The sequence below is a fragment of the Mastigoproctus giganteus genome, chromosome 1 (genome assembly GCF_048544385.1).
Source record: "Mastigoproctus giganteus isolate SK-2022 chromosome 1, ASM4854438v1, whole genome shotgun sequence".
Classification (NCBI taxonomy): Eukaryota; Metazoa; Arthropoda; class Arachnida; order Uropygi; family Thelyphonidae; genus Mastigoproctus; species Mastigoproctus giganteus.
Genome location: NC_143575.1, coordinates 156,539,193 through 156,566,630, shown reverse-complemented (window position 1 = coordinate 156,566,630; position 27,438 = coordinate 156,539,193). Strand labels below are relative to the sequence as shown.

The 27,438-nt window shown below is 37.3% G+C and overlaps 1 protein-coding gene across 4 annotated transcripts in view; it reads left to right on the top strand.

Moving 5' to 3' along the window:
* LOC150091209 (nuclear receptor subfamily 2 group C member 2-like) overlaps nucleotides 1-26,908 on the top strand; it is a 595,426-nt gene extending 568,518 nt beyond the window's left edge. For all 4 annotated transcript variants that reach the window (XM_090374734.1, XM_090374740.1, XM_090374722.1 and 1 more), the window contains 3 exons: nucleotides 146-282; nucleotides 15,459-15,507; nucleotides 26,407-26,908. In XM_090374734.1, coding sequence (XP_090230860.1) covers nucleotides 146-282; nucleotides 15,459-15,507; nucleotides 26,407-26,410 — 190 coding nt within the window. In that variant the 3' untranslated portion in view covers nucleotides 26,411-26,908. The remainder of the gene's footprint in view (nucleotides 1-145; nucleotides 283-15,458; nucleotides 15,508-26,406) is intronic.
* Nucleotides 26,909-27,438: the final 530 nt, after the last annotated feature.

Sequence of the window (27,438 nt, the reverse complement as noted above, 5' to 3'; positions counted from 1 at the left end):
TAGTCTAGAAATAGAGTACCATATGTCAGTAGTAGCCAAATCTTTTTTTTTTTCCTCTAAATCACCTTCTGTACTGCACCAAATTAGACAATTAACTTTTTCTTCAATATTTTTAATTATTGGAAATTTTTGTTATTTCTTTCAGGTTACCAGCATTACGTTCTTTAGATCCTGGTATTACAGAAGAGTTATTCTTCTCAGGCCTCATTGGCAATGTGCAGATAGATAGCATCATTCCTTATATATTGAAGATGGATTCCAGTGAATATACTCCTGATATGGGTATGTGCATTTTTTTTTTTTTTTTTTTTTTTGTGTTATGGGGATTATTGACTTGAAACATTCAAGGGCATACTCTTATGCCTTCTACAATAGCAAGGAAGTAGAGTCAGTAACAGTTGAAATTAAGTTTTTTTTTTTTTTTTTTTTTCTCCCAAAGTAGTTAAGGAAATCAGTGTATTGTCTGAAATTACATATATTGTGATCAGTTTGCTTGTGTTTCTGATATGACGAAGAAAGCGTGCAAATTTCAGCCACAGCATGAAAAATGCCAAATTTCTCCCATATTCATGGGACTTAAACCCAGGCCTTTTCCACACAGTGTCAAAAGATAGCAATTGTAACCAATGTGTTATGTGCTAAGACATAACAGAGCTAATATTAACACAAGTAATGTGGAAAGCAACAAACGCCTTCAGAAAAACGATTCTTCAGTGTTGGCCATTAAAGTTTGCATTTGAAACGTAAAGAAGCCATGCTTGTAAGACTAAAGATAGGCCACACACCTTACTCACTTTCATTTGCTTTCTGCCTCAGATCCACCAGTCTGAACTGCCATACTCAACTCACAATCTAGCATATCATAATTAACTGTCCTCTCTATAATAGAATGACAAATAATACATTTGTCATATTCTATTATAGAGAATATATATTTTTACTAAGGCATGCCACCCAAAACACTCCTACTTTGAAGCAAATTTTAGACACCAGATCTGATATCAATGCAATTTTCACTTTCCTGAAAAAATTCAACGTTATGACTGAATTTGATGCTGAATTCTATATGTTAAATGTGATTGCAACATTGAGGAATGGAGGAATTTGAAGGAGCATATGTATTTTGTTGGCAAATTTCAAGATTTGTGAAGGTGGACAATGAAGTTGCTATTACAGCAATGCCAGTGCCAGAAGAGCTTCTGAGCACCAAGCAAAACAATGTTTTTGTTACCAGTGAAGGCGCACGCGCACACACACACACACACAGACACTGCCATCTAAAAAAGATATCCAAAATGCAATAGAAAATGTGTTGGCCTGCAGTAAAGTTGATAAAGAAACAACTGTTGCATTTGATAATGTCTGTGCTGTAGTTAAAAATGTATATAGGACCAAAAACTGTGCAAACAGCATTAGATTAATTTATTAAAAAGTTTGTATATCTCCTTTTATATTAAGATCGTAATTCTTTTTACTGTGATACTGAAATATTGTATATATCAAAATATTCATGTATACCACAAAATATTTTCATTTCCATTAATTGCTTTTCTCTTAGTTTATCTTACAAATAAAATCTTTAAAAAATTTGTTATTACTGTATTGTTAGACAAGACTTTTATTTTATTTTATTAATTTAGATTAATTCATTTATTTTTTACATTATTATTATTAGATACATAGTATATACCAAAAAAAAAAGGTTAAAATTTTGACACCACTTTTGGAGGACCATTAACTCCAGGTTTATGACAGAAAATCTGACTTCTTTTGCTTGGTTTGACTCTGTTTTGTCTCACTATTGATCACAGTTTCTTTGCTTTTTGTGAATTTCTGCTTATTTTTCTTAACAAATTAGCCATCAGGTGTGCAGTGGTATTTCATGTTGCAAAACAGAAACTTGCCATTAGTGCAGTCTTGTTTCAGTTGTGTAGTGCAAAGCTAGTTAACAATGTCTTTCAGTAAGATACCAAAGAAATACAATATAAAATTTCAGAAAATATAAGCAAGATTTTCTATGTATTTTAAAATCTAAATGATGTTGCATTTCATGGCAGGGATTTGTAGAATATGTTCTTTGACATGATATTTGCATATTATGTCAAAGAACATAATCTTCTTCTGGGTTTTGCTGTTAAAGAAGATTTAGTGATTCCAAGCTATATCCGATTGTGGTGACTTTATGTAATAAAAATTTTATTTATTTATTTAAATTTTTTTTTTTTTTTTTTTTTTCCAAATCAAAAGCAGCTTGCTCTCAGTGGCAGCACTTGATAGCAACCTACAAGTTACAACATTTGACATCTGAACAACCTGAAAGCATGTGGGATTCTTTCAAAAAAAAAAAAAAAAAAATTGTCTGGCGTTGATAATGCACTATTATGGTGAGCCTAAAAGTAAATAGCAAGGGTATTAAAAGAGAAGATTGAGCACTTGGTGGTAATAGGCTGCCATGTCGCCTTATTAATTTGTGCTGAAAAGAGAGCTATATGCCTTTCTTATGAAAATGGATGATTATTTACTATCTAGAAAGAAATGCAAAAAAAAAAAAAAGGAAAGATAAATTTAACCAGTTTCAACTAATATATGCCACTGAAAGTAAAAAAAAAAATGTTGAAGCATGTTTTAGCCATCTTTGGTTAAATGTTTGACCAGACTAGATCAGTTATATTGCTTTTAAAATGTTGCCACCTTTTAAAAGCCATATGAGCACTTTTCAAAGTTCCAGATTGCAAAGTACAAATGATTGCTAATGAGTGACACTAGCTCGTGTTCAAATCCAATTTGTGATCTAGAAGTTTGAAAGATGACAAATTGATGAACTCCAAAAGAACTTCCAAAATCAAAAACTTCTGACAAAAGCAATCTTAAACAGGCCAATCAAGCTGATAATTCTATTCACGTTATCCTCAAACATGTAGATGTGTGAGAATCTGTTCATGTTCCTCTCTTCTGGTTTGATAAAGCAGTTTTCTTGTATTTAAATGTTGTACTTTTTGAAAAACCCAAACATAGCTCTTCAAATCCAACATTCCTCTCATCTATCTGACTACTGAGGCCATTACTCCTAGATATGGTGAAGGATGTTATGAGCAAATTTATTATACTAACAGTTATTTTATCTTCTGCTTCCATTTTAGAAGTTGATTATCATAGCAGCAAATAAACCAGAAGGATTATTCTGACTTAGTCATAGGCATTTCTTCTGTCAAGGTCATGAAACATCTAAAACAAAAGGAATGGATTTTGTTCTTTGTTCAGTGAGAAAGTACTTTATTGTTGCATGTGATTACATGATGCACAAGTTCCCATGGAGGAGAGAGATGATCTTATACATGGTGAGGTAGCACAAATTTCATCTACTGGCAGTGCATCATTTATTTGTGGACAAGTTTCTTTCTTCAGGAAAGTTTTTGATACCATTACACATGGAAGACTGCTGTACAAATTGGAGTGGTAGGACATTAAGGGCAAGTTGATACAATGGATAAAGGGATGATTGAGTGGGAGATGACAGAGAGTGGTAATAAATGGACACAACTCTTTGTGGACTAAGGTTATTAGTAGAATCCTCCAATGTTCCGTGCTGGACCCATTGTTGTTTTGGGTATTTATCAGTGATATTGATAAAGGTATATCAAGCTTAACGTCCAAGTTTGAAGATGCTACAAACGTTGACAGGGTTGTTAATGACAGTTAAGACAGTATGCTACTACAACACAAACTAGCAAAGTTAGGCAGATGGGCTCAGAAGTGGCAACTGAAGTTTAACATTGACAAATGCAAAGTACTGCATATGGGTAGCAGTAACCCGAGAGAAACATACCAACTGTGTGGTACTACACTCAGGGAAGTGGAGAATGAAAAAGACCTGGAGGTAATTGTGCAATCAAATACGAAGTTTGCTGACAGTGCAGATGGACTAGCAGGGCAGGTCATGGAGTCTTGTCAATAATATATAGGAATTTTTCTAGCAGAGACAAGGAGGTGATTATCTTATTGTATTAGGCAATGGTCAGGCGGCCACACCTTGAGTACTGCATACAGGTTTGGAGGCCTCATTTTAAGAAGTAGAGTTGCTAGAAAGACTACAAAGAAAGGCAACAAGATTGGTGAGAGGAAGAAAAGGGGTGCTCTTACCAAGAAAGGCTTAAGTTCTGCAAGTTCAACATCTGAAGACTAGGAACCTCCAAGGTGATCTGAATGAGGTGAATAAGGCCTTGAATGGTATGAGCAGGCTCAATGGTAATGGATTCTTCCATCACCATTTGTGTGTACCAAGTGCAGAGTGTGTCTAGAAATTAGGCGTAAACTCACGTTCTAATGGTCGTCTATGAGAGCTTGAGGGGTAGGGTAGATGCCCTCGAAAAAATTAATGAGGGGTCAGTCAAGCTCTCAGCTGCCACTCAACACCAGAGCTCACTATTGTACATCGGGCAACACAGGGGCAATCTCCAAGGCAGAATGCACTGGTCCCAAAGGAACTACTTACAGTTGGTGACTCTATTGTCAGGGAGACGAGTAATATATTGTGTAAAAAGGATAGATGGATAGGACCAGGGTATGTCTGCCAGGGGCAAAAGTTGATTGTGAAACATATATCACAAAGAGTGATTTTGTTGTACATGTTGCCACCAATAACATTAAGTGTACGAGAGTACACTTAATGTTATTGGTGGAAAAAAGACATTAAGTGCAAAAAAGTCGTGAGTTATGGTTAAATTTGAAAATGTCTGCAATTCTGCCCAGACACTGTGGGAGGAAGTACATGATGGGAGCCTTGTCAATCAATTCCCCCCCCCCCGGGGGGGATTTGCAAGGCTCATTGGGTAGAATTTTTTTCAGTGTAGTCTGTGCTTGTTAACAGGAGGGACTGCTTCTACAGGGACGGGATACACTTAAAAAAGAAAGGGTGCAAGAATATTTGCTGATGCTATCAAAGTAATATTAGGTGGTTCAGAAAACTGCTAGCTTGGGGGGAGGGGGGATTCACAGACTAAAAAGGTTAAAAGTAGCCACAGGCAGAGGTGAAAGAACATCAAAGGCAGATATTGTTGGGATATCAGAGACATGGTATCACACAGATATTAGGAATGCAGAATACAATGTATACAGGGAGGAGGGGTTATGCCGTTAATTAAGAAAAACAAAATCAAATTTAGTGCATCCAGTTCATATAGATGGACAGTGCATGTTGAGTCAGTTTGGTGTGACATAAGCACTACAAAAGCAAAAATAAGAGTAGTTGTGTGTTATAGGCCTAATGAATCTGATAAGTATAATGAGCAATTGTGCAGAGAAATAGTGGGCCAGTAAATCAGAATGTCTTGTGAGTTGGTCACTTGCACACTAGCAAGACTTTTTTGGATGATTGTTTTCTGCAATGTGTTCGAGAGGCAACCAGAGAGGGTAATGCTCTTGATCTGGTTATCAGCAGTGATCATTTGTGTATTAAGAATTTGGGGATAAAGGAACCATTAAGTGGCAGTGATCAAAGTGCAGTGATGTGGGATTTGCTTAAGAATATAATTACCATCAGGGGTAAAGAAAAGGATTTTTGCTTCCATAAAGATGACTACAGTGGTCTCAGACAATTTTTAAATTCTGTACAGTGGGACCAACTGATGACGTTACCAATAGTAAATTCTAAGTAGGAAGCATTCAAGGAATTAATTGTGGAAGCTAATATATGTTTCATACCTATTAAGAAATATTGTTCAAGGTTTAGGCCTAATTGGTTGTCAAATGAACTAGTGAGACTCGTGGCAGAGAAGAAAAATGAATGCGATGCATATAAATTATCAGGCGACAGAAGCCTATGTCAGATATAATAAGCTAGTCTGTAATCAAGTCACAAAGAAGGTTAGGCAGGTTATGAGAAATTTTGGCAAAGGATGCTAAGACAAATAGCAAGGATTTCTTTACTTTTATAAACTCTAAAAGGAAGGGGATGAATCTGATTGGTCCACTTGACATCGATGGTTCAACTGTTGATGATCCTGCTCAGATAGCAGACAAACTGAATGAGTATTTTGCATCTACATTCACACATTAGGAATTATTAAGGTTTGAAAATGGCAGAAGGTTATCAAGTTGTAGCAGGATACTTAATGATTTTGTAATAACTGAAAGCAAAGTGGAGGAGAAATTGTTGAAGTTAAACATAAGAAAAGCACCTGGGGTGGATGGAATCTATCCAGTTATATTAAAGGAGGAGGCAAAGGAACTACGCAAACCCTTAGCCATAATTATGAGAGCATCCTTGGACTCAGGGGAGGTCCCCATGGACTGGAGATGTGCAAATGTATCCCCAATTCACAAGGGGGGGGGGGGTTGAAGGGTGGCACGAGTAATTATAGACCAGTTAGTTTAACTTCTGTTCTGGGTAAAATAATGGTGTCATTGGTTAAAGATGCATTGCAGGATCGTCTAGACAAGACTGCAGCAATAATTCAGACACAGCATGGGTTTGTTAAGGGAAAGTCTTGTCTGACAAATTTGATTGACTATTATGATGTGATTACAAAGGAACTGAATGCAAAAAATAATTTTGGTATCATATGCTTGGATTTCAGTAAAGCTTTTGACATTTGCGCATGGAAGACTACTGTACAAATTGGAGCAGAATGGTATTAAGGGTAAGTTGCTACAATGTATAATGGTTGAGTGGGAGAAGACAGAGGGTGGTAATCAATGGGTGCTGCTCTTCGTGGACTAATGTTATTAGTGGAGTGCCACAGGGTCCACTGTTGGTTTTGTATATTTATCAATGATATTGATGAAGGTATGTCAGGCTTATTATCGAAGTTTGCAGATGATACAAAGGTTGGCAGGGTTGTTAATGACAGTTTGCTACTGCAACAGGATCTAGAAAATTTGGGAAGATGGGCTAAGTGGCAACTGAAGTTTGAACTGAACATTGAGAAATGCTAAGTATTTGCATATGGGTAGAAGTAACCCCAGAGGAACCTACTAACTGTGTGGTACTACACTTAGGGTGGTAGAAAATGAAAGACCTGGGTGTAATTGTGCAGTCAGATATAAAGTTTTCTGATCAATGCAGACAGGCTGCAAGAGCAGGTCATGTGGTTTTGTCAATGATATACAGGAATTTTGCTATCAGGGAAAAGGAGGTGATTGTCCCTCTGTATAAGGGAATGGTCAGGCTGTGCCTTGAGTATTGCATACAGGTCTGGGGGCCTCATTTTCAGAAGCATGTAGTTTTGCATGAGAGTGTGCAGATAAGGGCAACAAGATTGGTGAGGGGAATGAAGGGTTCCTCTTACCAAGAGAGGATTAAGTTCTACAAATTGCAGCAACTGGAGACTAGGCACCTGCTAGGTGATCTGATTGAGTTGTATAAGGTCTTGAATGGGTTGAGCACGCTAAATTCTGATGGGATTCTTCCACTTGTTCATATTACGAACCTCATCATCATCAGCCATTTTCAATCCACTGCAGGATGAAGGCCTCTCCAGCAACTTTCCAGTTCCTTCTGTTTTGAGCACTGGCCATCCATTTACTACCCAAAAACTCATGAATTTCATCTATCCATCTCCGCCTTTGTCTTCCAGGTTTTATTTATTTAGTTTTGATAATAATGTCCTTTACTTGAGTTTGCTGCCTAATCCATGTGTTTCTCTTCTTATCTAACAGTCTGATTCCCAATATAATTCGTTCCATTCTTCGCTGTGTAGTTCTCAGCTTCTCTTCCATTCTTTTGGTGAGTGTCCAAATTTCACTTCCATAAGTCATGGTGGGAGTATACATTGGTTCATTATTTTACGTTTCAGACAAACTGGGATATTGCTCTTCAGTATGTGACTATATTTCCTGAATGCTATCCATCCAAAATTTATTCTTCTCTTGACTTCCAGCCATTTATCATTATTACAGCTAATAACTTGTCCCAGATAAGTATATGACTCCACCTTTTCAATTACTGCTCCTTCAATCATTATTTCCCTTTCTGTGGCATACTTGTTCATCATTACTTTTGTTTTAGCCATATTCATCTTTAGTCCAAAATCCTTACTAACTGTGCATAACTGATTAAGATTTTTCTCTAATTCTTTTGGATCGTGGCATATGACCATAACGTCATCTGCAAATCCTAAATGGTTTAGGTACTCTCCATTCACATTGACTCCTTTCTGTGACCAGTCTAATCTTCTGAAAGCTTCCTCAAGGGCAGCAGTAAACAGCTTCAGAGATATTGTCTCCTTGTCGAACTCCTTTCTCAATTTTAAATTTCCTACTGTCTTTGTTTAGTCTAATAAAGGAGGTAGCACTCTCATATATTTTCTTCAAAATCATAATATATGGGGTATCTATGCCTTTTCATAATCCACAAATGCCAGGCATGATGGCGTTTTATATTCATTTGCTTTCTCCATTAGCTGTGATATTACGTGAAGATGATCCATAGTTGAGAATCCTGTCCTAAAGCCAGCTTGCTCTTTTGGTTGAACGAACCTAAGGGGGCATAAATTCAAATTGAAGAAAGACAGCTGTGGAATAGATGTGTGGAAATTTGCCTTTAGCCAGCGAGTGGTTAATTGCTGGAACAAACTTCCATCTGTTGTTGTGGAAGTTGATAGGTTAAATAAATTTAAGGAGGAGCTGGACAAACTTTTTTTTTTTTTTTGGCTTACAAGCTACATAAGCTCATATGCTTGCTTACTTGCATCACATGCCACAATTACTATTACTAAATAGATGTGCGGAAGTTTGCCTTTTGCCAGCGGGTAGTTGATTGCTGGAACGGACTTCCATCTGTTGTTATGGAAGTTGATAGCTTAAATAAATAAATTTAAGGCTGAACTAGACATAACATTTGGAGTAACCGGATGGGTTTTTTTTTTTTTTTTTTTGCTGATACTGTATAAGCTTGCTTTCTTGCATCATATGCCTCAGCTAATGTTAATATCTCATGGTGTCATTAAAGATAAGGAAATAGATATTTTGCGACATCAGTTCTGTCAGTTTCAGTGTGAGAAACTTTAGAAGCTATTATGAAAGAAGAAGAAAGAATTGATATACCTTGGTCAGGGTACTGACAAGTGCACAAGGAAGCACGCAATATAACAATTTATCCCACGTCCTATCTGGCATTTTGACAATTCCTCATAGCAGTTTTGAGTGCGAGTGAATATTCAGCCATGTTAGAAAAACAAAAATTTAGTTCAGATCTATTTCTGGTGAAGGTTTGTAAAAAAAAACCTCCTGACTAGGCAGCATGGCCATTGATATGAACAAAACTTTGAATCAGCATTTTTGAAGAGGGAAAAGTGCAACAGTACTTTCTTGATGCAATCAAAATAGGCATTAAGTTTGTTTAATAAATATCCAAACAGAAATCCACAAATTTATTAACAGGAAAATATTAGGTAAGCTGAATTTTAAAAGTATACTGTACTGTTGGAGAAGATTCTCTTCTCCATTGAGACAATCACCAAGTTGTGATCTGAAGTGCCTAAAGGACCTCTCACTTCGACTGTGTACTTAGAAGGGTTGTTTGTGAGAAAAAGATCAAGCGTGTTGGCTATATGATTAGGATTGTTCAGTATTCTTGTAGGTAAATGAACAATCTGTGCAAGGTCATTAGTAATTGCAAAAGCCTCAGCATCTCGACCAGCTGAGTTAGTGTGACTAGAAAACGGAAGCCAGCTGGAGTTGTGAACATTAAAATCACCAAGGAAAATTACCTCACTGTTAGGAGAAGGACTGGAGAAAGTCAAGTTGCAAAGAGAGGAAGTCAAAGCATTCCCAGTGATTAGTGGAATTGGGAGAATGGTAGAGACAACAGATGAATTTGACAGAATGAGGTAGAGAGAGATTTTCAGTCAGAGAAGATCGAAAAGAGGAGATTCCAAATTACCAAGTCTCTGACAGGGAATACTGAAATGGACATATGCACAAGTACCACCTTTGAGGTGAAAGGAATCATACAGTGAATAATTTGGGCAACTGAGGTGAGCAGCGGTTGAATCAACCGATAATTGAGATTCTGTCAGAAAAAGTACATGGGCTTTGGCAGACTGTAAGTGGAAATGGACATCGTTGAGATTTAAACTGAGACCATGTATACTTGTGAAATGAACTAGGAAGTGTTTGGTTGGTTTAGATCTTTTCACAAGTTTGCTCCTATTAATTTGACAATTCATGGTGTATTAAATAATAAGAAAAGGTAGGGGGGGGACATGCTGTATGAAATTTTTGGATAGGGCGTACACATGGTAAGAATATACCCAGATCCTTGACATAACATGGCCTCAACAATGCTCCCCGCATTGTTGAGGCCATGCAGACTCCCTCCAGTCACTACCTGGCAGAGTAGAGGTAGCAAGATTATACACTAGCTGATCCGGAAGCCTCCTAGAGAGTAACCAATAGGTTCGGTCCGGTGTACTAACTAGCGGCCGGTCTGCAAACACCGTTTTAGAGCTGTACCCTCGAAATGTAAGGAATATTGGATCTCGCCACGATGTTCATCATAACCTCAAAAGTCATCAATCATACTGCATGATGGAAGAGATAGGGAAGGGTTGACCGGAACTTAGCTCCCACCACTTCAAGCCTCCAATAAGCAAAGTGGTGGTATTTCACCGGTTGATGAGAGTCATCTACCACCTAGTACTGCCTGGTAACATAGAGGGGCGGCGTTCCTCCATGTGGTGTGGGCGCCACACCTCGACCCCTGCTTACGTTGGTTCACACCTGGGTGGTCACCCACCATGTACTTGTGCATGGAGGTTATACTCAGGATTACTAACAGTCCCACCACCATGAAGGTGCAAGCAGAGGATTTGGCTGTCACAGGCTTTCCAGACATCGTCGAAATTAGGTCCACTTGACTTGAGTGTCACCCGAATATCAGTTCCATCAGCGTTTTAGACTCCCAGGTAGCAAGTGCAGCTTGTCTGGCATATCTGAGAGAATGTCTGTGACAACCTCAAGGACCAAATAGTGATAAAAAGTAGTGATTATGGCAAAGCAATAGGCTTCAAAGGCAAACGGAAAGTAAAAATTAAGACATTTTTACACCTTTCCCATTTAATCGGAGCCCTGAAAAAAATTGGTAAAGAAGCAAGGGAAATATGGAATCAGTACTTTTTTTCAATGGATTATCTTCTGCGGAACACATAGCAAAACATCAAACTAACAACCACAAAAATCCTGGAGGTTTGATTTATTAAATAGATTGCAGCTGTGGAGGTACCGACACAGGGGAATCTTATGTCTCAGTTTAAGACAAAAAAGATCTAATATGGGAGAATAAACAAAATCCACACTGCCTTCCCTTCATTCCACTGTGGGATGTTTGACAATTTAACAACACTGCATTCCTTTCAACCAATATTTTGGTTGAAAGGATTCTTTCATCTACAGTACAATACTGTAGATGAAAATTTAAAGAATGTGTCTATGCATATAAAAATGTTTGAGGGGAAATTCTGTAAACAGAAAACCTCAAGAAGGAAAAAAAAACATTGCCAATTCTCTCCCCCCACGATAATCCCAACTTAGAAAATCTTTTGAGAGTGAACCTTAGCTAACTTTCAACCCCAGTCACATTTGAATGAAGAAACACTGGGATACAGTAAAACCACCTGGCAAGCTGCTATTGGCCAAGTAATTAAAAGCCCCAGGCCCGATTTAGGTATAAATAAGCTACTAACAGCACCTCTTGACTAAATAAAGGAGACTTAAGCATTTGGAAAACAGGAGGCTGTTAACAGATAAGCCAGTATTTATTATTTTACCTTTATTTATTTTACCTTTCAGTGTGTGTGTGTGTGTGTATATATATATATATATATATATATAAAAAAAAACTTACAGGTAATAGATAATTGGATGTTTGTATTAATATATTAATAACAATTTGTTTCCCTCTCTAAATAGGCCTACGAGACTGGGAAAACTCATTAAATAATTAAACTTTACATCAACCAGTACTTGAAAATATTTTAATACTGTAACTAAAAACACTGTATTTGCAATAAAATAATTAACTAGTTTAAAATATATAAATAAAAACAGTAAAAATATGACTGAAAACAGATATTAAAGAATGTTAAAAATTTAAAATATACTGTAACAATTGTAGCTTTCGGAGATGGCAGTCTCCTTTCTCAACAGCGTACATTTTGCTGTATGCCACATCCTTAAATAGCAGGTCCACGGCATTCATCACATGGTTCCCTAGGAATGCGATTGGTATTTCCCATTTGCGCACCAGAACCAGAAATGGCTCTGGAGCGCGCTACCCAAAGCTGTTCCGAGTGTCCCAAGACAACCGTTTTTCAAAGATAGGGTGTAAACGTACACCCTTATCTCTATTAATGGTATTACTGGCTGCCCCAATGCGTAAGCTCTCGAGCCATTTATGGTTCCAGAACCCCTGTGCATGATCTGTGATGTTGCTTCTCCCAGAAATGCTCTGCCACAGTAGACTTCCCGTAATTTGCAGTCTTTATTGCATTCCTGTGTTCCCCCAGCCAATCCTTACGTCACCACCCCGTCTCTCCCACTTAACATACCTCACAATCCGGGCATTTAATTTCATAAATTACACCACTGCTGGCTTCCTTCAGTATGAGGGTCTTTAACTCTTGATATCACTGTGTGCAACCTCCGTCCCAGTAGTTGCACGCAGCGTATTTGACACCCCCATACTATTCGCACAATGCGTTCCGCAAGGCCTGGATAGTAAGGAATGTATGCAGTGCCCACAGGGGTAGATGGTTCACTCCCCTAATGAATCTGTCTAAGACACTCTGGGGGTAACCACATTTCTTAAGGTCTGCTGTGACTCTGATAATCTCATTATCTTTATCCTCTGAGGTGGTACAGTGGGACCCACCCACTGTTGAGAAAGGAGACTGCCGTCTCCGAAAGCTACAGTTGTTGCAGTATATTTTAAATTTTTAACATTCTTTAATATCTGTTTTCAGTAATATTTTAACTGTTTTTATTTATATATTTTAAATATTTTAAACTAGTTTTAATTATTTATTAGTTACAGTATTAAAATATTTTTTAAGTATTGGTTGGTATGAAGTTTAATTAATTATTTAATATAATTTGTTTCTCTGTCCTCTAGTACAGCCAAGTAGTATGATATAGTATGATTATGGGTTCCAGCAAGGTTCCTGAAATGTTATTTAATTGGATGAATAAATTAACTTAAAAAATGCATGTGGTAAAGTGTTAAGACAAATATTTATTATACCATGCATTGTATATACACATATTGTATACGATTGGGCTCCCAACTTTATTGGTCATGCACCCTTATTTTACTTAAAAGGATTAGCATATGCCCCGGAATAAAAAATTAAATATATAAGTTTAATATATTTCTATTTTTTTATTTATAAATTTTTTTACATGGAAGTCATATCTAAAATACAAAACAAAATTATATTTTGCCATGCGATCAAACAAAGCTGCATATTAAAGTATTAAAAAAACATTTATTTATAATTTTTATTTTCAATTACGTTTTGAAAAACTAAAGTTTTCATAATTAATAAATATTGATTTATTGCGGATTATCTCACGCACTCCTCTTTGAGACCACTGATTTAGACAAACAGCAAACAGAAATCCAAATTTTCCAATTGTCAAATCGGATTTCTGTATTTGGGAGGATCAACTATATTACAATGTGTAAATTTTAATTAAAATAAAAACTTAACAGTGGAACTGTTTCTTTACTGTTGCTTTCGGTGTCCTGTAGCATATTAAGTCCCGTGCACTAGCAGGTAAATTAAGTTAAATTATATACATGGTTTATAGTTCCTGTTAGACTATATGTTTTTAATTAAAATTTGTGCATTTTAACATTTCAAATTGCTCCATTAAACAGTGATTTGCACAGTGAAATGTGGTCTTAAAATAATTTCAGGGTTGTTAAGACTTAATTACCTGATTGCAAACAAGAAAATGTTGCCCCCCTCCATTACATAAAAAATGTCCCAGTAAGTAAATGACATCAATGAAGTGATGCAGGCATAATAGCAAAATGTGCAGATGATATCAAGATCAGGTGAGTAGTAAATAACTACTGCAAGACTTCAGGAATGGTCAGTTAAACATTTATCTGACTGGTTGCCAAAAAACTAAACATTAATCAGGAAAGGTCTTAGGTTAATTTTGTTGCAAAATTTGTTGCAAGGAAAGTGCGTGCAAAGCTGGTACCAAAAAACCTCTCTCATGAGCAGAAAGAAATTCGGTGTAGTGAAAGAGTTTTTAACTTCAAAATCTATCACAACATTGCAGCTCCCTCCAATTTGTCTCTTTGTGACTTCTTTTTATTTCCTTGATTAAAAGGAGTCATGAAAGGAACGCATTTTCAGTCAGTTTCTGAAATTCAAAGTAATGTAATGCAGGTATTAAAGCAGATACCAGAAATGTTACGATCAATGGATCCTACGCTGGAATGTGTGTGTGTACAGTCTGAAGGAGACTACTTCGAAGGTGATGGCCTCACAATCTGTATAATTTTCGAAATAAAATTTTTAAATGAATTATTCTCGAAACTTTGTCACATCTCGTATACCTATGATGCCAAAAGTAGCCCCAGAATAGCTTGTCCTCTTACAAAAACTTACAAGTAATAGATAATACTTTCTTCCAGTTGAGGAAGAAAGATTTTTGGATTATGATCTAGGCAGAGAGGTGGCATGGTGTCTTGTTGATTTATTAATAGCTTGAACTTGTAGAGATAGATAGGTTATAAGTTTTCTTATAAGGCAGTTAGGAATGTTGTCTAGTATGAGGCCGGCACCGAAAAATAAAAAAGCTTGTTGTAAGGGTCCAAAGATGGACAGTGTACCAGATGCATTGCCCATCATTGGATCTTTTTTGGACTGCAGAAAAAAAAACTCATGAGAGGTTTTGAATATTTTAGCTTGGTAACTGGATCTGATAGAGGGAAAATAAACCAAATGAAGATAAAATTGTTATAGTATTGAACTAAATTAGAACCATGGATATAAATACAAATAAGGAGGAAAAGGTATAGACAAGACTGTTGGAAGTTCCCCCACCCCCTAGCTCGTGAGTTGCTAAGCATTGGCAACTCCAGGAGCAGAAGGATATAGGTGTTTGTTTTTTTTTTGCTGGTTCAGCAAAAGCATGGCTTCCTTGTGATATGGCCATTATTAATGCTAATACCATATTGTTGTTGTTGCGAGCTTGCACCCTGGATTCAGTCATTTCCAGGTTTTCATCTTAACACTGCCCTGAGTAATTTTATGTCTGCATAACTAAATCCTTTTCAGATCACTATTGCACATAAACAGATGATTCTACTTTCTGCATATGCTTATTCTGGATTGAAATACAAAAGGATATACCCTATTTTTATGTGTGAGAGAGAGAGAGAGAGTATAGTTCCTTAAAAAATCTTTTAAGGGTATAACTTTTTTTTTTTAAATCTTTCACAGGAGCAGGGTCTGTGATGGGCCATTCAGCAGAGAGTACACCAACTCATTGGTAAGTTCTGTCATTTTGAAACCCTAAACTAAAACATGAAAGTAATTAAAACGTACAGTACTAAGTACCATAAATTAATTGAAGGCTGAGAAGAGAGAAGATACTTTTTGATGTCAGACTGGGAAATAATATGAAGGAAGGTTGTTCAAAAATACAAAAGTGGAAAAGTTGGTTCCATGAGTTTGGAGTTGGACAATATATGGATGCTGACTGCTTGTTTGGTTTGGAAGAGACTGATGAAATTACAGATACCAATTCAGAAGAACAGTGTCCATGGAAGTGTCTATAGAAAAGGTATATAGAAAAAAACTGAACATATATGAAAGAGAGAGGGGAGAGATTTTTAGGAGTTTGATCATTAATTAACCTGACTGCATTCTTTTGAATGGGGTAAAGAAGGTATCAACACACACACACACACACACCTTGGAATATTGTTTACACATCTGGGGTTTACACCCTATATGTGTAAACAATATTCCATGATAGAACAGTTTGAGACTTGTACACTATTCACAGCGTGCAGTCAAGATCAAAAAAGAACACCCAGTTTTTTTTTATACAGAGCACACAAAATGTATGATATGCTTCTGCCAAGAGAGATTAGAAACCAGGATAATTCATGATAGAGATATGTTCCTGTTCTAGAAATCTGAGTATCATCAAAGATGAACATGGAAGCAGTAGACTTTTTTTGAAAAAAAATAAGATTGGACTGAAATTAACTAAATTTCCTTTTTTTTTTTTTTTTTTTTATTCTGCTAGAGAATTATCTGAAGATCACAGCATATAAAGAATTGGTAGTTAAATTTGAAAAGTGTCTGTAATTCGGCCCAGACATGATAGGAAGGAGTATATGACGAGAGCCTTATCAATCCGGCCCTGGAGAGATTGTGCAAGACTCACGGGGTAGAATTTTTTTTCAGCATGGTCTGTGCTTGCTAACAGGAGAGACCGCTTCTACAGGGATGGGATACACTTAAATAGATAGGGTGCAAGAATATTTCCTGATGCTATCGAGGCAGTGTTAGGTGGGTCGGAAAACTGCTAGCTTGGGGGTGAGAATCACAGACTAAAAAGTAACAGTAGCCACTGGCAGAGGCAAAAGTGATTCTTGTACTGCTTCTATTGTAATGAGCAGCAGTCTAGAGAGCAAGTTGCTGGAGCTTTCAAGAGCTCCTGGGAGTCATCATGGAACAAGTAAATACATGGGCTGTGTTAGGGTAACTAAGAGTAAGAATAGGTGCATGTATACTTTGATGTACACCAATGCTAGAAGTACAGTAAATGAATTTGATGGATTTGAAGTGCTGATTAAGGCATCAAAGGCAAATATTGTTGGGATATCAGAGACATGGTGTCAATTGCAATTTGGGGTGTACAATGTGTACAGAAAGGATAGACAGGGAGGAGGGGTTATGCTGTTAGTTAAGAAACAAAATCTAAGGAACTGGATCCAGGTGATGTGGGTGGACAGTGCAATGTTGAGTCTGTTTGGTGTGAAAAACACTGGAAAAGGGAAAATGAGAGTAGGAGTGTGTTATAGGCCTAATGATTGTGATGAGTACAATGAACAGTTATGCAGAGAACTAGAGTGGGCCAGTAAATCAGAATGTCTTGTAATGGGGGATTTTAACTTTCCAGATATTGACTGAAACTTGTGGGTTGGTCATTCACACACTAGCAAAACTTTTGTGGATTTATTGGAGGACTGTTTTCTATAGCAAACATGTTCAAGGGGCAACTAGAAGGACTAAATACTCTTGATCTGATTATGAGCAATGAGTATTCATGCATTAAGAATTTGCAGATAAAGGCACCACTAGGTGACAGTGATCATGGTGTACTGATGCAAGTTTTACTTAAAGATTTAACTACCATCAAGAGTAAAGGGAAGGATTTTTGCTTTCATAAAGGTGACTCCAGTGGCTTCAAGACAGTTTTTAAATTCCATACAGTGGGATCAACTGATGATGTTACCAATGGCAAATTCTAAATGGGAAGCCTTAAGGGACTTAATTTTGGAGGATACTAGGCTTTTCATACCAATTAGGCAGTACTGTTCAAGGTTCAGGCCTAAATGGATGTCAAATGAATTAATGAGGCTCGTGGCAGAGAAGAAAAATGCATGTAAATTATAAGGCGACACAGAAGCATACAGCAGATATAAGCTAATCTGTAATCAAGTCTTCCTTCCTTCCATGTGCAACAGTATCAAAAACTTTCCTGAAATCCAAGTATATATCAAAATTATTTTTTTGCATCCAGTTCCTCTGTGACCATGTTATAGTATCCAATCAATTTGGTCAGACAAGACTTCCCCTTAAACCTATGGTGTCTGAACTATAACTACAGTCTTGTCTAGATGATCCTGCAATGCTTCTTTAACCAGTGACTCCATTATTTTCCCTGGAACAGAAGTTAAACTAACAGGTCTGAAATTACTCTTGTCATTCTTTGATCCTGTTTTGTGAATTGGAGATACATTTGCACATCTCTAGCCAATGGGGACCTCCCCTAAATCCATTGATGCCCTCATAATTGCAGCTAAAGATTTGCTTACTTCCTTATGTTTAACTTTATCAATTTTTGCTCCACTTTGCTTAAAATCATTTAGTTCCCTGTTAGAGTTTAATAAGCTTCTATTCTCTACTTCCCTATAGAATTCCTCATGTGTGAATGTAGGTGCAAAATACTCATTCAGTTTGGCAGCTATCTGAGCAGGATCATCTACAGTCAATCCATCAATATCAAGCAGACCAATCTGATCCCTTTCCTTTTAGAGTTTATATATAAAAAAAGTCCTTGCTGTTTTTCTTTACATCCTTTGTCAAAGATTTTTCATAATCTGCATTTGCTTGCCTAACCTCCTTTATGACTTGATTATAGACTAGCTTATATCTACCATAGGCTGTTGCCTGATAATTTATATGCACCCATGCATTTTTCTCTGCCATGAGTCTCATTAGTTCATGTGACATCCATTTAGGATTAAACCTTGAACAGTATTTCTCAGTTGGATGAAAGCCTAGTAGCTTCTAAGATTAATTCTTTAAATGCTTCCCATTTAGAATTTGCTGTTGGTAACATCATCAGTTGGTCCCACTGTATAGAATTTAAAAAATCCCTGAGACCACTGTAATTACCTTTTACAAAAGCAAAAACCCTTCCCTTTACCTCTGATGGTAGTTAAATCTTTTAGTAAATCCCACATCAGTACACTGATCACTGCCACCTACTAGTGGTTCCTTTATCTGTAAGTTCTTAATGCAGGAATAATCACTGCTAATAATCAGATCAAGAGTATTACTTCTTCTGGTTGCCTCTCAAACATGCTGCTGAACAAAACCATAATCCAATAAATCTACAAAAGACTTTCTGGAACTTGTGGACCAATCCACAAGTTCCAGTCAATATATGGGAAATTAAAATCCCCATTATAAATCATTCTGATTTATTAGCCCACTATTTCTCTTTATAGTTGTTCAGTGTACTCATCAGAGTCATTAGGCCTACAAACTGTTACCACCATTTTTGCTTTCCCAATGCTTATGTCACAAACTGACTCAACATTACACTGTCCATCTATGTTAACTAGATGCACTTAGTTTTGTGTTTCTTAACTAACAGCATAACCCCTCCTCCCTTCCTATCTGTGTACATTGTACTCCCCAAATTCCAATTTTGCATTCCTTATATTTGTGACACCATGTCTCTGATATCCCAACAATATATGCCTTTGATGTCTTGACAAGCACTTCAAATTCATCAGATTTATTTATTATACTCTTAGTTACTCTAACACAGCCCATGTATTTACTTGTTTCATGATGACTCCCAGCAGTTCCTAAAATTCCCAGCAACTTGCTTTCCAGGCTGCTGCTCATTCTAATAGAAGCAGTGCAAGAATCACTTCCACCTCTGCCTGCAGCTACTGTTAGTCTATTAATCCCCCCAAACTAGCAGTTTTCCGACCATCTAACATTGCCTCAATAGCATCAGCAAATATTCTTGCACCCTTTCTATTTAAGTATATCCTATCCCTGTAGAACAGTCTCTCCTGTTAGCAAGCACAGATGACACTGAAAAAAAAAAAACCTACTCCATGAGCCTTGCACAATCTCTCCAAGGACAAATTGATTGACAAGTCACCCAAGGGCTCACATCTGGTGAGTATGGGCTTGGCCCACCCAGGGGTCCTGAGCTGGATATTACCATTCTTCTCTTTCTTGGTGATTCCCTTCTACTTCTAACTCTTGTTCTCTCTCTCAGGATAATTCAGAAATTTGGCTGGTGCAGCATAAGCCTCAGGCTTCCTTGCACCATATTTTAATAATAATCATATACTCCCTCTTATCGTGTCTGGGCAGGAGTGCAGATACTTTCAAATTTAACCCTAACTCGCAACTTTTTTTCAATATTGACCTGTGACTTGCTAAGTAAAACCGCAGATCGCCTACACTTAATGTCATTAGTGCCAATGTGTACAACAGTATCACCTTTTGTGCCCTTAAAAGATGATATCAGCTCTACAATGTTATCAGCCTTTGCCCCTGGCAGACATACCCTGGTCCTATTCCACCTATCCTTTTTGCACAATATATTTTCCGTTTCCCTGACAATTGAGTCACCGATAATAACTAGCTCCTCCAGGACCAGCACATTCTGCCCTGAACACTGCCGCTGTGTTGACTGGTACACGAGATTGAACCTCCTTCATTTTAATTCCTTCGAGGACATCTCTGCCGGACTCTTCAAACTCTTAGACACCCACCAGAACTGATTTGGCACCTAATTTTGACAATCTCTCTCTAAAAAATGCACAAACATTTTGCACATTTTTTTAGACTGATGCATAGGAAAATCATCCCCTTCGGTTCTCCCCCGAGCCACAGCACTGCCACTACTTTATGCACATTGCTTTGCTGCTCTAGTCTGGGTCATGATTTCTATTTAAATACAATTTAATTAACAAGATTTATAAATTTAATTGATCAATTGACAGTACTATACTAAGCTAACAGAATCTTAGTACAGTGCTACATGTTACACTGTCTAATTTTACATTAAACCTTATGCTATCAAGTTTGAGCTACGTTATGCCATTCCCTATGTGTAGGCAACGTATAAGGTAATATCCTCTTGTATAAGGCAATGGTCAGGCTACACCTTGAGTACTGCATACAGTTCTGAAAGCCTCATTTTAGGGATGTAAAGTTGCTAGAACGAGTACAGAGAAGGGCAACAAGACTGGTGAAGGGAACAAAGGGGCACCCTTATGTAGAAAGGCTAAAGTTCTGCAAATTGCAGCTTCTGGTGGCTAGGCACCTCCGAGGCAATCTGTATAAGGCCATGAATGGACTGATATCCTGCTCAATGCTGATGGGATTCTTACTCTTGCTTAGATTACAAAGCTGAGAGGACATAGATTCAAATTGAGGAAAGACAGTTATAGAATAGATGTGTGGAAGTTTGCCTTTAGCCAGCGGGTAGTTGATTGCTGGAACAAAACTTCCATCTGTTGTTGTGGAAGTTGATAGCTTAAGTAAGTTCAAGGCATAACTAGACAAACATTTGGAATAAATGTGCTTCTACTACTGCTATAGCGATGTAATATACTACACAATGGTAGCAAGTTTCAAACTGCAAAAGGTTCTACCAGTACTAAGTAATAATCTACAAAATCCGTATCTAAATTCAAAATAAATTAAGTAGCATAGCTAGGACTATCAAGTTACTTCTAGAGAATAAATTAATATGCCAATTAAGTCAATAAAACGGCAAAATTAAGAAAAACATTGCTTTTCTGGAGCCATAAAATCTTCACCCACACATGAATAATCTTGTTCCTCTAAATCCAATGATTGTGGATATTGAGTCCCTCTTAACCTGATTCGTATTTTGTTTGAATGACCAGTTGTGGATCTGTAGGGAGAAGAGCCACTGCACTTGTGGCTCGTTGGTGCCATTATCAGTCATCTTAGTTTTAGAAATATTTTTTTTTTTTACTATAAAGACAAGCTGAATATTAAGGTATCTTGATACTAAAATAGCAGAATTGCATTACCCTAATTTGCTGCATACTTTTCATGGTAATTTGTTCCTTTTCCTCTAAACTTTGCCTGCTGAGTGGCATTCCAAACACTTGATAAACCATTGACCCAAGTTCTTAGCATTATGTCACTCACTGTTAAAACTCTCATTTACATACAAATCCCTCCTAATAAAAGGCTGTCTGTAGATGTAGTGATGGCAGCTATATAAAAATTAACTTTACTTCAGTCTGTAGATTAGGGTGACCAGACATCTCATTTATATTGGGATCATCTCACTGTTGGAGTTAGTTAACCCTGTGACTTTACCTTCTTTACCTGTTTTCCCTCAAATCTTAATCAGTTCATTGGACTTAGTGAAGTTGGAGGGGCAGCAATAGCAGCAACCAACACTGTTTAGGTGCAGTCTACAGGTGAAGCAAAGAAAGACCCTGCACACCCAGGCTCCAGATGACATCATTATCTGGTAGTATCTACTAGGAGACTTGTCTCCTCTCCTTCCTACAGATCCACCACTAGTCACTCAAAATAAGAATCAGGCTTAGAGGGACTCAACCTCCATGTCACTTACCATCCATCGCCATCACTGGGAGAAATTGTTTCCATGAACCATCATGAACAAAGTTTAGAGTGCAACCATTGCTGTAGTCCAAGAGTGAACAAGTTTGCCAGTCAAGCATGGCCATCCATCAGAAGGCATTCAAGTTTTTTTTTTTAACACTCATCATAGCTAAATAAATTCTAAAATTTGCAACCCCTCCCCCCAAACCTGGATTGGTGTATCCAATCCAATCCTAGTCCAACTTATTTAAATTAAAAAAGGTGGTTTATAATTTTAGCCATCAACCATCTGAAACATTCTTATAAAGAATCTATACTATTCAGAGAAGGCATTTTAATGAAGCCAAATATGATGTTATCAGTCATTATGCAAATTAACCTCAGTACAACAGTCTTCACAGAAATTAAGAAAATGTGAAGTTTCTGATTTTGAAGGCCAAATTGTGCTCGTCACAGTAATTTTTTAAGTGAAATTATTTTTCCTAGTCATACATTAGAAATGTTTACATAAATAAATCTGCTTTAGAAAACTGAAGTCAGAGAAATTTACTTCATTGTTTAAGAATACAACTCAGTTCTAAGAAATTATGCAGGGTTAGAAGAGATTTAAAATGTGAGCTAAGCAGCTTGATTGTGGCAATAAGGAGGGACAATGAAAACTGTGAGGAGCCTCACCTATCAACAAACAAAGATAGGTGAGATGAGATGTGTATGCCTAATGAATGTCCTTTCATGGACCTGTTCTGTTTAACTGAGAACTAGAGTTCCAGTGTTGTGGAATTTTCTTTATTGAAAGTGCTTATGAGTTTGTTGCTGCCATAGTGATGGTGATTATTCAACAATTTGCCACATAAAGGACCGAGATAGATGAAGACGCAGGGTTGAGTGGATTTTTAGCTACTTGATCAGCCTTCTCATTTTGCTGGATTCCAGCACGCCCAGGAATGCAGAAGAATCTTACCACTGTTTTATGTTCTGATTCCCCCCCTCCCAAAATACAGTGAATTTCCCTGTCTCAATTTGTTATTCAGAAAAAGAAACTTCAATGATTAACTAGCTTCCTGATGGGGCAGCAGCTTTATCATTGAATCTTATTTGATGTTTCATGTCAAATAAGAAAAAATGAACACCTTTAAGAGCCATCTCTGATATGTCTTAGGCTGCTAATAGAAACACCCCCCCCTTACATCTCTGTAGAACCTTAATTTGGTCCCACTTGTATTATGTATCACCAATCTACCATATAATGAAAAGTTCTTTATTAAGTCTGAATACCATCCTTTAAAATAAGCTCTGGGAGCCTTCAGAACATTTCCAGTCCACAGCCTGTATATTGAGGCAAATGAATTCCTTCTGCATCTCAGGAGAAAAACCTTACTGTGTAAAGCAGTAACTACATGGAAAAAATTAAAAATATTCCATCTCAACCCCAGTCAGATACACCTATCTGATCCTCAATATGTCATGTAACACCACAGTATAAGTTGTCCTGCAGGACTTTGGTTGGAAGAGCTCATGACAGTTGAGACATCGACTTTCAACGTATCTTCCAATACATTGCTACTGCTGAACCTCCCTGGACTCTCACCTCTTTGTGATGATTTCTTTCAATGATAGGGAAAGTGCATCTTAGCAAACAACTGTCAGCAGCTACATGAAGTGCATACATTGGAAAACAGAGAAACTACATTTCTCTACCGATGTCTCCAAAACAGATACAGCAGTGTCCTTCACCATAACTGCAATATCTATATCTCAGAATTGTAAGCAATAAAACTAGCCCTAGATAACAATCACCATTTCAAACAAGCTCTGATACATACAGACTCCTTAAGGCAGTCACTACCATCCAGTCTACTTTTTCTCCCCCTCATCCCATCCTGAAACACCTTCTGCTGGATCCCAGTGCATGAATGTGCAAATCATGCTGCTAAACATCCCATCACTGGACCTGGACCTTGCTGTCACCTGAAAGTGCCCTACACTGATTACAAATCCTTTATTAAAACAACATGTAGGAATCACTGGTCTCAACTGTGGCAAAATCAAATCAATCAATCAAACTCCTGCAGATAAAAAAAAAAAAAAAACAACGTGGTCCTGGAATGTTGTGGTTATGATGTTTAATGGCACAAGGGCTCCTGAGGCCAAATTGTCTGTCATAATTTATTTAATTGTATTGATGTGTATAAGCCAATATGCTTAGAGTAGCAGTTCCCAAAAACTGTGCTACTGTGCTACCGGATATTTTAAATTTGAGGGAAACAGCCGTACTCTACATCTATCGGACACTGTGCAAACGACTAGTTCACAGTTTCAACATTACTTATTAAGTTGTTTGGACCTAACTGCTTAATAAATGGAACTGTTAGGTATTTCTTTTGGCCTAGGGGCACCATGAAAAAATTACCGTGAATAGAGAAAGTTTGGGAACATTTGGCTTAGAGCATATTAAGAATTCTTTTATGTTGCCATGATTTCTGGGGAAATTTGATAAAATCTGAGCTTCATTCAATCTGCTGAATGACTGGAAGGTGCTACTGTGGATAGTTGAGTAAAGTAGATGGTCTGCCAGAAAGTGACAGACCACAAGTTGAATGTGACAGGATGTGCACCAAGGTGGATTTTCTCCCAACAATAAAAACAGGTGTGCAAGATGAATATGCCCAATTCTCAGCCATGCCAATACCATCTCTTCTTGTTTGTTCCATCTGTACCTGGAGAGGCAATACTTTGGTTCATGTTTTATCTGGTAAAATTTGTTGGTGGTATTACTTTGCTAGATCTGTGACCTGTTATGGTAACATGCCTTGTGAATTATTAGCTATATGGTACAAGGAAGCCTGAGGCTTATGGTGCACCAGCCAAAAAAAAAAAAATTCCCGAGTTACCCTGAGAGAAACAAAGTAGAAGGGAATCACCAAGAAAGAGAAGAATGATGTCCAACTCAGGACCCTAGGTATGCCAAGCCAGATGTAAACCCCTGGGGTTAAAGGCTTGTAATCCATATAAGGAACCCAAAGCTGTGAATGTCGAAATAGGTTGTTTAGTGGCCAGATCGGCACTCTCATTTTGCAGAATGACCCTGGATCCAACAAAATGTTACTGATTGATTGGATTTGCTGCAGGAGAGTAACAGATGGAATAAATGATGGTTGCATGTCAATATGCCACACTTCCCCCTTACAAAACATTCCGCAGATGTTGAATGGGATTAAGGTCAGGCAAATTTAGAAGCCAATCAAAATGGGTGATACCTTAACCATGTTCCTCAAACCACTTGTGCACAGTGCAGACCTGAAACAGCACATTATCTTGAAAGATCATGTTTCTGTCCGGCAAAAGATGCAACATGCAGGGTTCACGTGAACCCTGAGAGCCGGCAATAGACCTCACCAGTTTACAAACATTGGTCCATATGCACCAGGGGTCCTAGTTCTTGCCAACAAAACATGCCCCATATTAAGCAACTACCACCACCTTCCTGGATAGTGAGCACCATGAATGATGGGTCCATAGATGTGTTACTTTCACTACACATGAAAGCCTGCTGTCGGCATGTTGCATTATAGGTATTTGGATTCATCCAACCAGTACACTCATTTCCAATCCTCTAGTGTCGAACGAGAACATTGATACAACTGCATTTACTGTCAAATGATCAGTGATGAGGACAAGTGTTTCTTGAGTTGTCTGCTGTGGAACCCCATACATCTGAGTGTGTGGCACATCATCTTTGTATAACTGTTCTTGTATTCTCCAAATTGTATCACAATGTCAACTGTTGCACAGTGATCTGCCATTGAGCTCTTACAATATGCTATACCCATACTTACCACAAATATCCGTCTTGCATAATCCTTTATTGTTCTGTTGGTGGGAGGCAGTTTGCCCCATTCAGCACCATTCTTTATACACCATAACCACAGTGGGCCATGGGTAACCAACAAGATGTGCCATTTCTGGCATTGAAGCACCAAATGCATGACTCCCAAAATCATGCCCTTTTGAAACTCCATGATATCTTTACTCCATCACTTGGACTTGTGACCAGGTATAAATTACTAGTGCTCTAGCATATGAAGCTGTTTAGATTTTTATACTGCGAGCTATGCAGCCTAGTCCATTATGGATGGTGTGGTTATAATTTCGGGATTACTGAGTACATACACACATAAGTAAGTGCGAGTTTGGTGTATTTAATTTTTTTAAGTTTCACTTAATTTTGTTCCCATTAATTATGTGTATTGTAAAGTTACTTGAAATGCAGTTGTTTCTTTTATAGCTGAAAAGATGCCAGAAGTGACCTTCCGAGTGAAAAACCTGAAGAGAGTTGTTACTTTCTCCTTTTCTTAGCCAATTCTTTAACTTGTACAGATGAGAAGTACTTTCAGATTTGTTAGTATACCATGTGATATTGCTTCTTTGTAGAATAGCAAGGGGGGGAAAGGAGGGAGCTTGTTCATTGGCCCGGTATGCCATCTGTTGTGAGGTTTCATAAATTATTCTGTATTTATGTTGTGTAGTGAAGCACAAATCGCAGCATTAAGACTTTACTCAGGTTTTGTATACAAGCAGCTGCTTTTAAAGTTGATCCGATGGTTCATTGGTTAATAACCAATTTTCACAAATATTTCTCCATTTCTCATCATGATGTATAGTAGTCTCCGACTACACAGCTCTTTAGTGCTTCTCCAGACACTGTGTAGCTGCAGCATCTATGCTGGTTGTATACTACACAATAATTTATATGGTTCAATAACCTTGGTAACAAGGATTAAATATTATGAAGAGTATATTGTTAGTGTGTTCATTTATCCTGAATGACATGAAACTTCTTTATTCAAGGAAAAACATTAAAAGACACCTTAAAATTCACTTTTTTTTTAAGGAAAGCAATAACTATTGATCATTATAATAGTACATGACTTCAATCAGTAACAGAAGCAAGGTATTTTAATCATATACAGCTCATTCTGATATAATGTGCTGTCTTACATTGTGTACATTTGTTTGACACCTTTCCTACCATTACACAAACAAAACCGACAAACACAAAGTACTGTATAAAAGCTTGGTTCCAAAACTTTTATACTTTGTGCCTCTTAAAATATTTCATATCCCTCTTTCCAGAACAATTGCAAATAAACAGATCTAACATAAAATTTAGATATGGGTATACATAATTTTATAATTTAATGTATACTTCCATCCATTTAACCTTAAATATCGAAATAAAATATGCAGAATAGTCTGTCCATATTTCATTCAAAAAAAGCTTTGTATAAACAGAACTGCCCCTTAAGAAAGAAAAGAA